Raw genomic sequence first — 15672 nt, forward strand, 5'->3', positions numbered from 1 at the left:
CAACGACCCGAAGGCAATTTGGGTATGCCAGTTAAACATGAGCAAGGTTTGGATTATGGTTTTCTTATAATTGACCTCTTATTCAGCAACCTCTCAGTTCCTCTTAATCCACTTTAAACGTGTGTAAGCAACACTTTCACAAACTACCTAATTCAAACAACGATATGCTTCTTAGATCGTACGTGTGCATTTACTCCACAACATGCACGAGTTTATTCCCTCACAGCTGTTGGGGTCAGTTATCCGTTGGTATCATAAAGATGTGGTGGACAAAGTTGTAAAAAGGATGACACGATGAGCGCAAAGAGTAGGACTTGTTGCAAGGTGAGGGCGCAAGAACCCATGTTTAAGTGGGGAGATGAAGATCGAGGAGAAAAAGAAACATCACATACATATGTTGAAAGTTACTCCGATCGTACCCAGTTAATAGACACCTGCAGCTACCTAATGCATCCTAACTGGAAACAGTCTTCACCGTCTCACAAAATAAGTTGCACGACGTAAGTGTTGCAACAGTTAGACGACATTCATAGACATTTATCTGCCGCTACTTCAGTGTTTTCAGGTCAAGGACGTGTTCGTGTAGCGTTATAAACCCATCCGTGTGACTCCCTCATTTTGACTGCTACTGATGCTGTGCGCACCGCACTGTGGGCTGGCTTCAGCCAATCACGTCAGACAGCAGCGGGAGGGGGCAGGGGACCGTCATTCCCTGCTAACTGACCGTGGAGCAGCTCGCATTCTTCGTCTGTCGCACCGCGGCATCACGTATAGGTTCATTCACTTCTGACTGGGCTTTTTTTATTCAGAACAAAACATCTTCACCTTAAGGCGCACTATTATTTTCATTTAACTGTCATCCATGAGATTCTTCAGGCTTACCTTCAAGTGCTTCGTCGACTGCTTTTGAATCTCCTTTGTCAACGGCTGAACTGACTGCGGCGCCTCGTTAACATTTTTCCATCTCTTGGCTAAACTGAGGGGTTCCAACGTGTGATAATCATAAAAACTGAGATTTTATTTATTTCAAGAGGGCGAAATAACAAACTCAGAAAATCAAGGAGACAACTGGAGCACTGCAACTGTACATCTCTGTCTGCCTGACGGAGCCCGCTGGTGCCTTTCTAGCCAGGCACATTAAAAAAAAAAAAAAAACTTAAAAAGCCTTTGGCTCGACCAACAGCCAGCAGCTTTGCTTTTTTCTTTTTTTTTTCTTTTTTTTTAATATAAAATATATTTTTGCGCCGCTTCCCTTCAACATGTCACCTGAGTTGGAAGAGACCAGCCAAGGTAAGTATGCTGAAATACCTCCATGCTTTCAAATGGCTCATCCTTTGGTTCAGACACTTGCACATGCTCGTAGAGCATCCCACTGCTTTGACGTTATTCGTCGGAGATTGAAATCCATAACCAGCATCGTGGAACTAGCCTCAGTCCGTTTATTCAATACCAACTGTCAAGTATGCTACATCTAAAATAGCAATTCACAAAAAAGCTTAATGAACTGAAAATAAATAATTGTAGGCTGAAAAAAATGGTGCTGAACATGTACCATTCATGCTGGTGGTGACACAGAGGATTGTGCAGTGATGTCAAGTTGTACGTCAGTATCATTGTACTATCACGTACTGTATAGCTTGGAAAGGCATGCAAGATTAGGTGACTCATGTCCACATTATTCTGCACCTAGAAATGTAGTAAATAGTTAGGATTACGTTGAAGTCACATACCCCTTATACTAAAGAGAAGCTGATTTTCCATGCTCCTGACAAATCATCACATTATGTGTGTACCCACCCCCTACACATAAGGACTTCAAACACAGGTGACCTCTTCAAGCACAGGTATCCTCTTCTTGAGATTCTTTATAGATACACATCCCTCACCTTTCTCACTCTTCCCCCCTTCACTGTTCACACACCCCCTCAAACTGCTCTGATCTGGATTCATCTGCCTTTGCTTTGCTTCCAACACAGCACAGCAGCCAACTGATATTCAGTGACACTAATGAAATGACACGTTGCTTTTATTTGTGTTGGAGTGTTTGCGGAACAAAGGAAACAAAAGCTTTGTGAGGGTCAGAGATGCTGAAGATACACCTTGGAGCAGTTCTGTGCTGGGTTCTACTGCAGTACACTAATCATCAGTCTGTGAGACATGCGAAGGGGAGAACAAGGGAGGGCTCAATGACAATAGAACTGCAACACCATTTTAGCCTCTTAGACACACACTTAAAGCCAATGCATGTATCAAACTTATTTTGTTATGACTCTATGAGGATTAACCTGCCGAGGTTTGCCTAACGCTGTACTGCGATGAATGGAAATTTGGTCTCCCCCTTCCATTTAGTACACGTCTGGTCTGAGAGACACCAGTCCTTTGTCACCCCATGTGGTGCTAAGTTGTTAAGTTACATTCTAGGTTATTGTCACAGTGAAACATGTTTGAGTCTTTCTCATCATTCTTGTCTGTCTTTCCTGTCCAGGTGAAATCAGTCTCCCCCAATTAGAAGCCGGGACCTTATCAGAGGAGGAGGGTGGGTCAGCTCGCCCCCTGGTACCCGTGCCTGGAGCGGGCCCAGGGTGTGTTGCAGGTGGAGGGGCTGGCCCGCCGCAGACCCAAGATGGGGTTGCATCTGGAACTGGAAATGGGGCTGTGGCAGTTCCAGTGGTGGAGAGAGAAACTTGGACCAGGCAAATGGACTTCATCATGTCCTGTGTGGGTTTTGCAGTCGGCTTGGGCAACGTGTGGCGGTTCCCTTACCTTTGCTACAAGAATGGAGGAGGTGAGCTTCAGAAGAAAGTTGGGAAAAGATTGGGAATTTTGGCTTATGGGAGGTACCACATTAAATTCTCAATTTTGTGCTTTCAAAGGAAATCTATGTTTGATATGATGTAAAAACTTCCCTCAAATATAATATAATATAATTAAAGGGGTAAAGGTCTTTCAGTAGATTGTTTTTTGATGAATTTAAGTTCTTCTGTGCAATAACTTCCACTTGGCAAGGTTTGTGAATTCCTTTTAGTCTGATTCATCTTTGATCTCTTTATAATCTGACCATGATAGTTTTGCTTTAAACCCTAAACATGCATCAGTGAACACTTTGTAAGGTAGAATACAACCTGACCTTCCTACATATGTTGTCATCTGCAGATCCCAGCTGTTTTGGGTCCGTTTGTCTGGAAGTCTTGCTCACATTAAGATCATTTGTAGAATGCTAAGTTGAATTCAAGAAAACTCAGACTGTTTTGAATTTGAGCTATGGAAATATAAGTGATTGGGCGGTCTTGATCAGCTTTGATAAAACTCCCAGCTGTTGGTGGAACAACGGTTGGCACCACATTGGGATGTCATACCTGCAAAGCATGACCTGCGTGGCTGTGAGCACGTAGCTAGAAATCGTACACACCCATGTGGTTTATACTACAGTTGTGTGTTGCTCAACGGATAAACTTCGTGCAAGTTCCCGCTGCTACCTCACTTGTATTTGAGGTTATTTGCGTTGCTGTAAAACTTCCCCTGCATCCTCTTTTTGGATCATGTCTGCCAACTTGTCCCAAAGTAACCTGACCTTACTTCAGCCTTATCTCTGCCCTACCCACCTTCCTATTTTTTATGACCTGCTCTGTTGAAATGAAACTGAATGTGTGACCATGTATGTGTGTGCGTGCGTGCGTCTTTGTCCAGCCCTCCCTCTCTCTTATGTGTGTGCATCTTGTGACCAATGGCTCTGATACCCACCTTCTGGTATCATATAACAATGGCCTGCCTCACACAGTCCACCCCCTGTGCTCATGCCCAGCACTCATGTAGCATACAAAGGTGCTCTCTCCCGCTCTCCTCCTGATAAGGAGGCATATGGATGTGTCACACAATAACTGTCTTGTGACTGTGACTGTGCCCGTCCTTTCCTCCCTCCACGTTTACATGGCTACATCCACCACAGTACTTGGGTCTATGTCTGACTGACCCAACCAAACAGACTGCTGTCAGATAAGGTTTAAGCTTTCCGTCAGTAACATACAAATGGTCTGTGAATTAATGCTCTGCAAATCTGGTTCATTGATTTGAAACTCATAATCCTGATGTGTCTGGTCCAGTTATGATTAGAGAGGATTAATACAAGCCTATTAAACGCTCTTTCTTTCCATGATTTGAAAACCTTTGGGTCTGTATACACAAGTATCTTCTCCATTCATTCCATTCACGCCTCCCGTTGCGTCTCTCTCTTTCTCTCTGTGTCTCTCTCACTCACCCACCCCTTTCTCTCTTGGACTCACGCTCACGAACGTTTCCTTATAAGGCTGTGGGGCTCTGCTCTCACAGAATGACATAAAGCATGATTAACTGAATAAGGTACAAGTTGTCAATCTACAGCATCGTTGCAGATCCTACAGGGCCGATGCTTTGATATGTCACTTCAGTGTCTGAGTCTTTTCCAACACTACGTTGTCCCAGTTTTTTTTTGCCTCCCGTGTCTGTGATGTATCCATCTTTCCCTCCTTTCTTCTTAGCCTCTCTCTGCTCTGCGTCACAGCCGATCATGTGACTCCCTCCCATCTGCGCACTGTTGTGCCATCAACCAGTTGTACTATCATTCAAACTAAATCATTGATGCTGGATCCCGTGAAATAAATGTTAAGCTTAAGCTTCTTTTAAAGAATGAGATTATTCATAGAAACAGCAATCATTAAAAGCTATTAACACATTTTCACAAGCCCTAGATGTCTTTATTGACTCCATTTACTGCTGCTGGGCTCTAGTTTCTTTTTCCTGTCTCTGTTCAAGGACGCTTCTTGCCAAACTGTCCTGTCACTCGTGGAATATGAGACAAAGCAGTTATCTCCCACATACACTTTCAGTGCTTCTCTTATCTGTGGCCTTGTCTGTCCTCCTCCCGTACTTTCGCTCTTTTGCCCTTTATTTCCTCCCCCTTCCCACTGTTTCTTGTTCTGTTGAATACTTGATTACGCAGAACGATGCCAGTGTTTGTGCTGTGTGTCCTTCAGATCTTGATTAGCATGACTTTTACCTCAGATTCTCTAGAGTTGTTTGTTACACTCACAGAGCTCAGAACTGAGACGGACAAATGAACTCTGTTAAACTATTAAAGCAATAAAAAGCTTCCATAATTAGCTTGATATAATATAGGTATTATGATAATCTCCTGATGTATATTACCATACTGTAAAACTGTATTTACCTAATGTCATACCCTTTTATTTTATCACCTGTCCTTACATTTTATACACATCAAATATGTACAAGATGTTCATCACAATGGCGTGTATTTAACAGTTTAAACACCACCTTTCTAAAATAAATGAATCCTATATCTTAAGACCATTTTACATATAGTGTTAGACGTATCTAGTTCAACAACTTTCTGCTTTACTTCAATTTGCTTATAATAATTTTTTCGAGCTCAGAATTTTCAGTAATGTAGTTTGTCATTGGACAGAAGTTTAATAAATCAGGCCAGGCCATGGTTTTAATTTGGCTGGGGACTTTATTTCATGCTTCTGTCTCCATTTTCAGGTTCAACTCAATATTTTGCAACAAATTTCTGTTATCCTGTTGACACAGTGGTTAGCCAATGATGGAAATGACTCGATAACTTTTATACCAGAGTTAACATAGAGACATTGATATAGCTTCACATCATGTTTTATTTCTCTGTAAAAAACAGTATTTTGGACTTGGTGTTTATTGACTTTTGAAGAACTGGAGGAGGTTGCCACATGGTTCCAATGAATCCTGAACAGGGTCTCATTTCATTATCTTGTAAAATAAAAAAAAAAAAGACAAAAACAAATTCAAAACAAATCAAAGTGCAAGTACAGTCAAAAAGGAAGTTGTTATGTGAAATAAAAATGTAATGTATTGACTTGTTGCAGCTATCATCAGTTTAATTTGGGCCTGGATTGACGTCCTTGGTCCTCCTGACCATGAGGTGAACTTGTTTGTTTTTTGTTGCAGGGGTATTTCTCATCCCCTACTTACTGATTGTGTTCATCGGTGGAATCCCAGTCTTCTTCTTGGAAATTGCACTGGGACAGTTTATGAAGCAGGGAGGGGTCTCCGCCTGGAACATCGCACCCCTCTTCAAAGGTTACTACAATATGTTACTAATTCACTAAGACAGAGTGCTTCTCATCACCTGTGGTTTCTAATCCTAACATAACTCCTCCCTCTTTCCCTTAGGTCTGGGTTTGGCCTCAATGGTCATAGTGTTCTTCTGTAACACCTACTACATCATGATTTTGGTGTGGGGCCTCTACTTTCTCTTCCACTCCTTCACCAGCCCGCTGCCCTGGGCCACCTGTGGACACCCCTGGAACACCCCCAACTGTACACAGGACTTCCGCCGCGCCTGCCACAACCGCAGTGCTGCCCAGTCTGCTCTGCCGTCGCCTGATGGCACCCCCTCCAACCTCCTTGCCTCAACCCCGTCCCTATTGAACCTCTCCTCGGCCCAGCTCCTCCTCAACAGCAGCTGCACGGAGGCGGAAGGCATGCGCTCCCCGGTCATCGAGTTCTGGGAGTATGTCATATGATGTCAGAGGTTTTCTGGTGCTCTTTAACTGGGAAGCAAATAATTGTGTTAATTGTCGGCTGCCTTGCATTTGAATAACTTGGACAACCCGGAACATACAATAACAGTATGGCTGCCATATGAACACGATAAACGGAGAAACTGTGCCTGCAGTAATACAAAGCATGTTACAAATCTTAACCCAAAGCCAAAAGCTTTTAGTCCATGCATCACCTGCTTACTTGCCTGAGATAGTTTATTGTATTGCCCATGAGTTGCTTGCTCACCTTTATTCAGAAATTGTTTTTAATGTCACAAGTATTTCTGTTATTCTGCTATCTATATCACATTTGCAAGGCCTGTGATTTCCTAAATTCACATGCTAGGTTCAAGTTACTTTCCTTTCCATTTGATGCTAGGTGTGTACCTGCATAGAATAATTGTAGCCTAGTTGTTTAATACTTCAATTTTCTTCTTCCTTTCAGACGTAAAGTACTTCGCCTATCTGGTGGGCTTCATGAACCTGGTGACATCAGCTATGAGATGGTACTGTGTCTTTTAGCCACTTGGGTCATTGTTTACTTCTGCATGTGGAAAGGAGTCAAATCCACTGGCAAGGTAAAGTGTTTTGAGGCTGTACCATTCATGATCCTCAATGTTACATGTCACTGTTTGAGTAGACGGGGAGCAGATTAACAGTACTAGCTCAGCACGTTTACTGTAAGTGAAGGCATTCCTCTCCATTGTCAGGGGTTACAGAGTATTTGCATGGCTACAGGCAGTTTTAGATGTCCTTTGACCCCAAATCAGCTTTGGTGTTATGAGAAGATCATTGTCCCGATTGAAACACAAAATAATGCCACTTATTTATTATTTGAATGTCTGCTAACTGTGTAGATGCCTGTTTCTCAGGGTATTTATGTATATGAGCAGCTTAATGTTTTTATCAGGCTATAATCTTCAACTGATCCGTAGATTCCTACGACTGTAATCTCTATATAAACATTATTCAGAGCAGCGTCTTGTTAACAGTCTAGATAAGTTGCCTTCTTGTTTGTAAATGTGTCCTGCATCTCCATATGAATGCATCCTTGTAGCACATGGACATGACTGTGTTTGCATACTTATGTCTCCAGAGAAGCCAAAGCTCATAGAGCAAGGGGAAAAATAATAATGAAGGCGATTGAGCCAGCCAGCCAGCTGTAAGCCGATTAGTAACTTTCCACATGTAGATGTTTTAGAGGTGGAAGGGGCTTTTCTGCCAATGTTCACCCTAGATCAAGGCAAATATGTGCTTTCTCACTACTTTGCTCTCACCATACTGATTTAGCTGGGGCTTGATGCTTTAACTAGGTAGCAGGGGGCAACTTTCTCAGCATAACTTGACAAAGACTACTTTCTGAAAAGGTCTGCCAAAAACCCCTGCTATTGCAGGAGGTTTACAAATTGTCTGGCTTTCCATTTACAGGCTACCTTTTCTTCAAAGTAACATGACAGGGCCCATTACACATCCACTACAGGAAGGACCTAATGGGCCTCTACTTAAGACTTGAGTATTTGCAAATCAGGTAACTGCTCAATCCAAGTGATAAAAAACATGCATAGGTACAAATATACTTAAACACCTCACCATAGCTGATGGACTTTTTGTATGAGTACTGAACGTCTACAGCTAGCTTGTTAAATTCATCACATAATTTCAATGATAATGTACTTACCTCTTATATTATAAGGTGTTAAAATGTTTTGAGGCTTTACCGGGGAGATTTTTGTTTCACTCAACGCAAGTTGAGTTATAGTGCATACAGCTCAAAGCCCCCTCCTCAAAGTGTACCTAAGAAATTGGTCAAAGCGGTAGAAACCAGTGTACTTCACTGCTCTCTTTTTCCATCTTTCTATAGGTTGTGTACTTCACAGCTCTTTTCCCCTACCTGGTTCTGGTTGTTCTTTTGGCTCATGGAGTCACTCTGCCTGGAGCTTTGGATGGGATTGTTTACTACCTGAAACCAGACTGGTCAAAACTTGGAGAAGCGCAGGTATGATCTGTGCCTGACCTGGGCCAGATTCACAACAGGCCACATGTTGTGTGCCGTAGTGTCTGTGTTTAATGCACAAATGTAAATGAGGATTTACATATTCATTATAAGCAGAACAGGCCGTTGTATATTCAAATGAGCCTCGTGGTATTCATTCCCAAATTTATAACAAGCAGCACTAAAAGACCTGTGCACCTGGAGTGAAATATTGACTAGTAGCTGAGAGCTTGTGGTAACTGCCCTGCAGTGTTTGCAAACATTATTACTCACAAGGTTTTTAGTATTAGCACTTAAAGCACCAGTTAAACTCTGGTTAACCTAAAAAGTAGCACATCTGAATATAATGTCAGTTAGCATTTCTTTGAATTGTCTATTATGATAATAATCAGAGGTTAAATCAGTTTTGAGTTGTCTGAGGCTGAATATTTAGACTACACAGTTTAGTAGAGTGTGAAATATTCAGATTATTCATCTGTTTCAGGTGTGGATTGATGCAGGGACTCAGATTTTCTTCTCTTATGCCATCGGACTGGGAGCCCTGACTGCGCTGGGCAGCTACAACCGCTTCCATAACAACTGTTACCAGTAAGTTTACACACACACACAACATCGAATCAGACATCGCTGTCACTGGATGGAGGCCAGCATCAACACAAACACCACCAGACAGACTGTGTAAAAAATACTCTTTTGCTGGATGAAACCTGACAGAAAGAGAGTTAAACTGAATACACCGACATCAGCTTTTTTTCTCCTTGTGTGTTAAGAATTCTCGAAAAAAAATGCCCAAACACCACTGATTGTAAAGTAATCTCTCCCTCTCTCTGGTGAAAATAGAAGTGAACCCAAAGCCAGCGACATTGTAGCATTCCTTTTAGCCTCTGATATATATTCCAGGCTCTATTTTGATTTTGAGTAGTCACTCCATTATGCCCTTTTAATTGCTGAAGAAATAAACAGAAATGAGAGATGGTCACATGACCTTGTAGTGCAGACTAATGTCCTACTGTGTCTAACAACAGCTGGCCTCTTATTTGCTGTATTTTGTTGGATGCTTGGTGAGCTTAAATGTGTTTACCCTAAACAGACAGGCCTTACAAGGTAGCCCCAAAGTAGTTATGGAGCTAATTGTTTTCTAAACAGCAGCACTTACATATTTGGAATGCCCATAACAGGAGGAGCCTCATAAATACCCCGCCATCAGACTTTTTCTCTGCCTTGACCTTAATTGGAAGTTGAAAGATGAGTTCAGATTCTGAGGTATGTCAGCTCAGCTCTGTTTCTCACACACACTGCAAGCACAAGAATAGCCAGAGTTGTGGGTATATAAACCCACTCACAGATGCCAAACTATTGTTTGTTTTCTAAGAGCACACATCTTGGGTCATGTTAATGTAATTCCAGTCCACATGTCTAGACTTCTCAAGTCTTTTTCGCCATGATATCCATCTAGCAATGATCCCAGACTGTCTAAGACTTTATCAAATATCTTTAATTCGGCAGACTGCTGTGAGTTTTGCCGATTCATTTTTTGAAAGAAATGCCTCTGTTAGATGTGTTTAGTTAGAAAATGATAAGATCACCGTATTTTTGCAAATGTACAATATTGTTAGTATACAGTTACATATACATGTTATGGCTCATGTACTTAAGCTGTAACTTGGCTGTACACTGTCTTCCAGAGAAGTTAAATAACTCCCAAAAATGATGATCACCAAATTGTAAATGCACTGAAAAAAATGTTTTTTGTCTCAATTTTAGTTTAATTTATTAGCCAATTTCAGTTAAATGTATGTTCAACTTAATATGGGCCACATTCACTAAATGCCAGAAAAAAAGACAAAAATGACATCTGAATTGTCTGGAAGCAATTGAAAAAAATCTGTCACTGTCAAGTTCCCTGAAGTAAGAATAATATCTTTAGAGAAAAAACTTCTTGAACCACTGCTTCTTTCTCTTTCTCTTTCCTCTTTTTTGGTGTGCCTATTTACCGAGTGGATCTTGCTTCTTGACACAGCTGCAGTTGTGTTACATTAAACATCATTGTGCAACTCTTGTTTATACATTCTTCATATCAGAGAGGATTCTTGGCTGATGTTGCCGGCTACTACTTGCTTATCAGAATAAACAGAAGGTCATTTTGCACCATGAAGACTGTTTAACAAGAGTTGTGTTCATACTTGAATAAGAATAAGATCTCTCATACAAATTGTCATAGCTGTACTCAAATTTGCACGTGGTGTGAGATGTGAAGGGTTTCTTCTTTTAGGCCCTGCATTACAATGGGATCAGCGGGGTTGGAATTCAAAAGCCTTAACTCCAGGTGTGAATACATTCTTGTGCGTGCTGAGATCAAATCGCTCAGTCTGGACAAATACCTCCCATTCCCTCTGGCCAGCTCTCTTCATATCCACAGCAACAATCACATGGGGGTAACAGTCCACCCACTTCTCAAATATAGCTGATTAATGATTTCTCAGCTGTGTTTCATTAAAATCTTTCTTTTCTTTGGTCATTCCAGCATGTGGAGATTTATTTTATAAATTCTAACATATACCCTGTGAATGAAAACACAGGGTAAATACAACACAGTGTCCATATTTTTTTTCTGCAAGGAAGATCTTGAATCATTTATTATGGGTGGATTAACCATACTCGATTTATTTTAACTCAGCTCTATTTGTACAAAAAAAGCATGCAACTCAAAAAGGCCATTTACAGCAAGATAAGAGACTGTAAAAAAAACAAAAAACAATGAAAATCAAACAACAAAAAAATGAAATGACAGAACTTGAATACAGTCAAAATAAGTAGATTTTATTAAAATTAAAATGCATAAAATGCAAGAAAATTAAAAAATAAAGTTTCATTTTAATTATTCAGAATAACTACCAAAATTAAAACTAGTGTAATGTAAAAAAACATACAAACTTTGAATTAAACATTTATCACTTTGAATGAATAACAAAATTAAAACTGTAGGACAATTTTGTAATGTATTTACAATCACAGCATATTGAAGAAACAGATGAGTTATAATAGAGGTGAAGAAAATAACTTATCTGCTATAATAATACTATTGGTGCTTACAAAGTGAAAGGTATGAAGAAAAAAAATAAACACCACGTAATGAAAATAAAATAGTCGGGATTTAAAGGTTCTCATCTTAAGAGAAGACCAAAGAGAGGTTAGAAGACCCCAGTAAAGCTTTAAAAAATTCTTTGGTGGAGACAGAACTTATTTGATGTCAGTCTATTTTTCCCAGTTATCAAGACTCAGGTCTGCTGTGTAACCTTGTTATTTTAGAGATTAACTACATGTCACACCAGGGACACCATGCTTCAAAACATTTTTACCACATCGTCACTTCAGGCTGCCACCACCTGTTCCCCTTTGTTGGTCATGTGTGAGAGTGTAGCCTTCACCTTGGGATGACAGCATTTTTCCCCTTATTTCATGTATTTTAAAGTCTAATGAAGGAGGACAGAGCTCAATGTTGGATCCAGTCACGTTTCATTGTTAATAAGATGATAATGCCAAATAAAAACTGGGCCTCACTCCCCCCCCACCTCTCAGACCTTGAATCAGGCATCCCACTGGCTTTCTATGCCGTCTGTCTCTACAACAGCTTTCAGAGAAATTGCTATTGATCATCAATTCCATCCCAGCCCATCTCTTCTGCTGACAATGTTTGTCTTGAGTGTCTTCCATGAGTACAATGTTACAGCCTGTTGTGATGCACCTTTGTCTCACAGTCTAACTCCCTTGTTTGGTTTCCCTTCCTTCTCTCTGCTTTTCCGCAGGGATGCTTTCCTGTTGGCTCTTATAAACAGTGGAACCAGTTTCTTTGCGGGCTTTGTGGTGTTCTCTGTGCTGGGCTTCATGGCTGCAGAGCAAGGCGTGGACATCAGCAAGGTAGCAGAGAGCGGTAAGAATACAGCAAAAAAAAAAAACTGGCTGCTCGAAACTCAGCGCAATAGGCCCAGAATGGGCAGCCAGAGGAAAAGGCTCTTTATGGTTCATCGCTCTGACTCTTTTTCTTAATGTGCAGGTCCAGGTCTGGCATTTATAGCCTACCCCAAGGCAGTGACTCTGATGCCTCTGGCCCCTCTCTGGGCAGCACTTTTCTTCTTTATGTTGCTCATACTGGGCCTGGACAGCCAGGTAATCCTCTCACTAGTTACATGTGTTTATTTGACGCTTCTGGAATCAGTGACGGTAACGATATCAGAAGCATAGAAGAATTTCTCCTATATCGCCTCCCGTTTTAGGCGTGCTTTTCTTAGCAGCATTTTTGTTGTGTGTCTGTTTGGGCCAGAGCCTACATCCATTGTTTTACAGCCCAGGGATTTGTCAATGAGCTTCTGTCCGATTCACACAGAGAACGTCTGTCCTCTCTCAGTCCATTGAGTTATTCTCACTTGTCATTCTCTCCCTCATTTCTTCTTCTATTCTTCTCTTTCTCTTAGCATAGCTGCATTAGTTGGGCTTACACTGTTACTTTAATGAAGATTAGAAACAGCTTTCCCCCCAAAGATGTGACTAATGAACTTAGCTTACATCCTAACCTGCAGAATCTTCTTGATACAAGTCTTGAAACTTGAATTAAATTTTGTGGTTTTCAACACATTTCCATGCACACAAGTCAGGCATATGTTTTCTGAAATGTGCTTTTCTGTCATTCACCTTTCTACCTCCTGTTTTCTCCCTTGTCTTTTCAGTTTGTAGGGGTTGAGGGTTTGATAACAGGAATCATGGACATGCTACCCCCCAAGTCCGCCCTGGGCTCCCTGCGACGAGAAGTGGTAGCAGCCATCTGCTGCATCATCTGCTTCCTCATTGACATGTCCATGGTCACAGAGGTACTTTGGGAATTCACTAAAGTTTTGTTTAGTAAATTTGAAGAAAGCAGATTACAAGTTGACTAACCCCTGCAATGCTGTGTAGAAACTGTGTGAACCCTAGTGTCCCTCCTGAGCTTGAAATTCAGTTATGAGGAAAAATGATCACAAAGTATCTGTCTCATTCTTAACAAGGCATGGAATAAAAATTTCCAGGGAGGCATTTGGATGAAATCCTAAACAGTGGAAGCTGTAAAATAGGTCACACATTAAGAATTAACAGGGTGGTCTGGAAGCTGACTGCTCAGTCTCTTTTTTTCAGGGAGGGATGTATGTCTTCCAGCTGTTTGACTACTACTCTGCCAGTGGCATCACCCTGCTGTGGCAGGCTTTCTGGGAGTGTGTGGTTATTGCGTGGGTCTATGGTGAGACAACACCAAACAACACATCCAATACAAACATCCCCGTTCGAGGCATTTTTTACAGCATCCATCTGTCACTTTTGTTAGGTGCAGACCGTTTCATGGACGACGTGGCTCGTATGATAGGATACCAGCCGTTACCCTACATGAAGTGGTGCTGGTCCTACATCACGCCTTTTGTCTGTGTGGTGGGTGCTGCTCTGTATGCTTTTCTTCTACTTTTACCCATCATCTCTGTAATGTTGACTCTTTTCTTGCACATAGGCAGTGTTCCTGTTCCATGTGGTGAACTATAAGCCCCTTACCTACAACACAGTCTACACTTATCCCTTGTGGGGTGAAGCACTTGGCTGGGCGCTGGCTCTGTCTTCAATGCTCTGTATCCCTCTTACCGTTCTGTACAAACTTCTGCGCTGCAAAGGATCTTTGCGGGAGGTCAGTATGTCTGGATGCAGGTGCAGGCATGCATGGTCATCACTCTCTCTTGTGTGCGTGTGTCTGTTTAGGATCTCTAGAAATGTGCTTCCTTGGAAACCGCCCTCTGTCTCCTGCCTGTTATTTATTTTGTGATTTTTTTTAGTTACTTATTAAAGAGAGCAGGCTGAAGCATGTCACCTTTTGAAAGCTCACATTATCTTTGCCCTTGTCTTTCTCCACATAGCGGTGGCAGCACCTTACCACCCCAGTTTGGGGTAGACATCACCTAGAGTACCTGGCACCTGAGAGCGAGGCCAAATTGCTGCCCCCAGCAGACACCAAGAGTACACTTCTCTTTGAAAGTGTCATCTGATGAGCTGAGCCCTACAGAACACAGAGCAAGGTGGCCCTTGACATAAACACACACACGACACAAACATGCACACATGACACAAACACACGGGCTACACAGAAAACATGTACACCACACACGCCTGGTAAGAGCAAAGCCCAGATTAATTTAACAAATGACAGATTTAGAGTTAAAGAGAAGCCCTGGACAAATGGACCAAAGAATAGATGGGAGAAGAACTGAAATACACACCCTCACCCATACAGTCATCATCACACGCTGTTAAACCCTCTGCTCTGCTTTCTGACTCTACCTCGCTGACTCTCCTCTTTCTCTGCTCCCTGCCTTTGTGCTGTTCTGTCTTGTCTCGTTCTGTGGGTGTTGTGTATCTGTTGTAGTTGTAATATCTTACCTTTCCATCCCTGTTTGTCAGGGTTTTTAACGGCCTCATCCATCCCAACATGGTATGTCCTGTTGTGCTAAATGAGCAGAAACTTAAAACATTTTGATGAAAACTACTTCATGAAAGACCTCATATCTGCTGCTGAATTGCCATGGTCTGAATGTGTGTTTGTATGTGTACATTTTTTTTGTATCTGTACCCTTCATATGTGTGTGTGCGAATGTGTCCTTAAAAGCAGTTTGTCTAGGACCATGGCGGTAGTGTCTTCATTTATCTGTGAAATGGCCTTTCTGGCTTGTGTTTCTGCCAACTGTATTCTCTCAATCAACTGTACAAAAACAACTTCCATTTGTAAAAAATATTGATAATAATCGAAAAGAGACAATGCATCACCACTTCCAGCTGTGTGTTATGAACTATCTTAAATATCCAGTGTATTGTAGAGTCTGTGAATCAGTGTTAATATTGTGAGGGAATGATGGTCATTATTTCTAACCTTGGAGAAGGAGAAACTTAAGACTGAATTGTGCAAAGTGCAGGAGAATTGGACAAGGGGAGGGGAAAGAGACTTGATGCCATGTCAGGAAAGAAGCAGCAATAAATGACCTGATGAAGATGGACATGGTGTGGATTTATGACTCTTTATTTACACTGTTTCATTTATGT

At 41.5% G+C, this 15672-nt stretch overlaps 1 protein-coding gene across 1 annotated transcript; it reads left to right on the forward strand.

The window, feature by feature from the left end:
- The first annotated feature begins 633 nt into the window (after positions 1 to 633).
- LOC141798953 (sodium- and chloride-dependent creatine transporter 1) lies at positions 634 to 15637 on the forward strand. Its single transcript, XM_074680927.1, has 14 exons — positions 634 to 1290; positions 2486 to 2785; positions 5980 to 6111; positions 6205 to 6544; positions 7021 to 7153; positions 8437 to 8571; positions 9053 to 9156; positions 12375 to 12499; positions 12623 to 12735; positions 13293 to 13433; positions 13735 to 13837; positions 13922 to 14022; positions 14099 to 14269; positions 14496 to 15637. Exons 1-14 carry the CDS (start codon positions 1260 to 1262, stop codon positions 14622 to 14624), a joined length of 2058 nt encoding a protein of 685 aa, XP_074537028.1. The 5' UTR covers positions 634 to 1259; the 3' UTR covers positions 14625 to 15637.
- Positions 15638 to 15672: the final 35 nt, after the last annotated feature.

This window comes from Halichoeres trimaculatus, unplaced genomic scaffold (genome assembly GCF_033239565.1).
Source record: "Halichoeres trimaculatus isolate MK-OKI-2021-1 unplaced genomic scaffold, fHalTri1.1 fHalTri1_scaffold_11, whole genome shotgun sequence".
In the NCBI taxonomy this organism is placed as follows: domain Eukaryota; kingdom Metazoa; phylum Chordata; class Actinopteri; order Labriformes; family Labridae; genus Halichoeres; species Halichoeres trimaculatus.

Excerpts from the sequence above, each read along its gene's own strand:
- LOC141798953 (XM_074680927.1), top strand. The coding sequence starts at position 1,260 with ATGTCACCTGAGTTGGAAGAGACCAGCCAAG. Across the intron at positions 6,112-6,204 it reads CATCGCACCCCTCTTCAAAG|GTCTGGGTTTGGCCTCAATG; the intron begins GTTACTACAATA and ends TCTTTCCCTTAG. Across the intron at positions 14,023-14,098 it reads TCACGCCTTTTGTCTGTGTG|GCAGTGTTCCTGTTCCATGT; the intron begins GTGGGTGCTGCT and ends TCTTGCACATAG.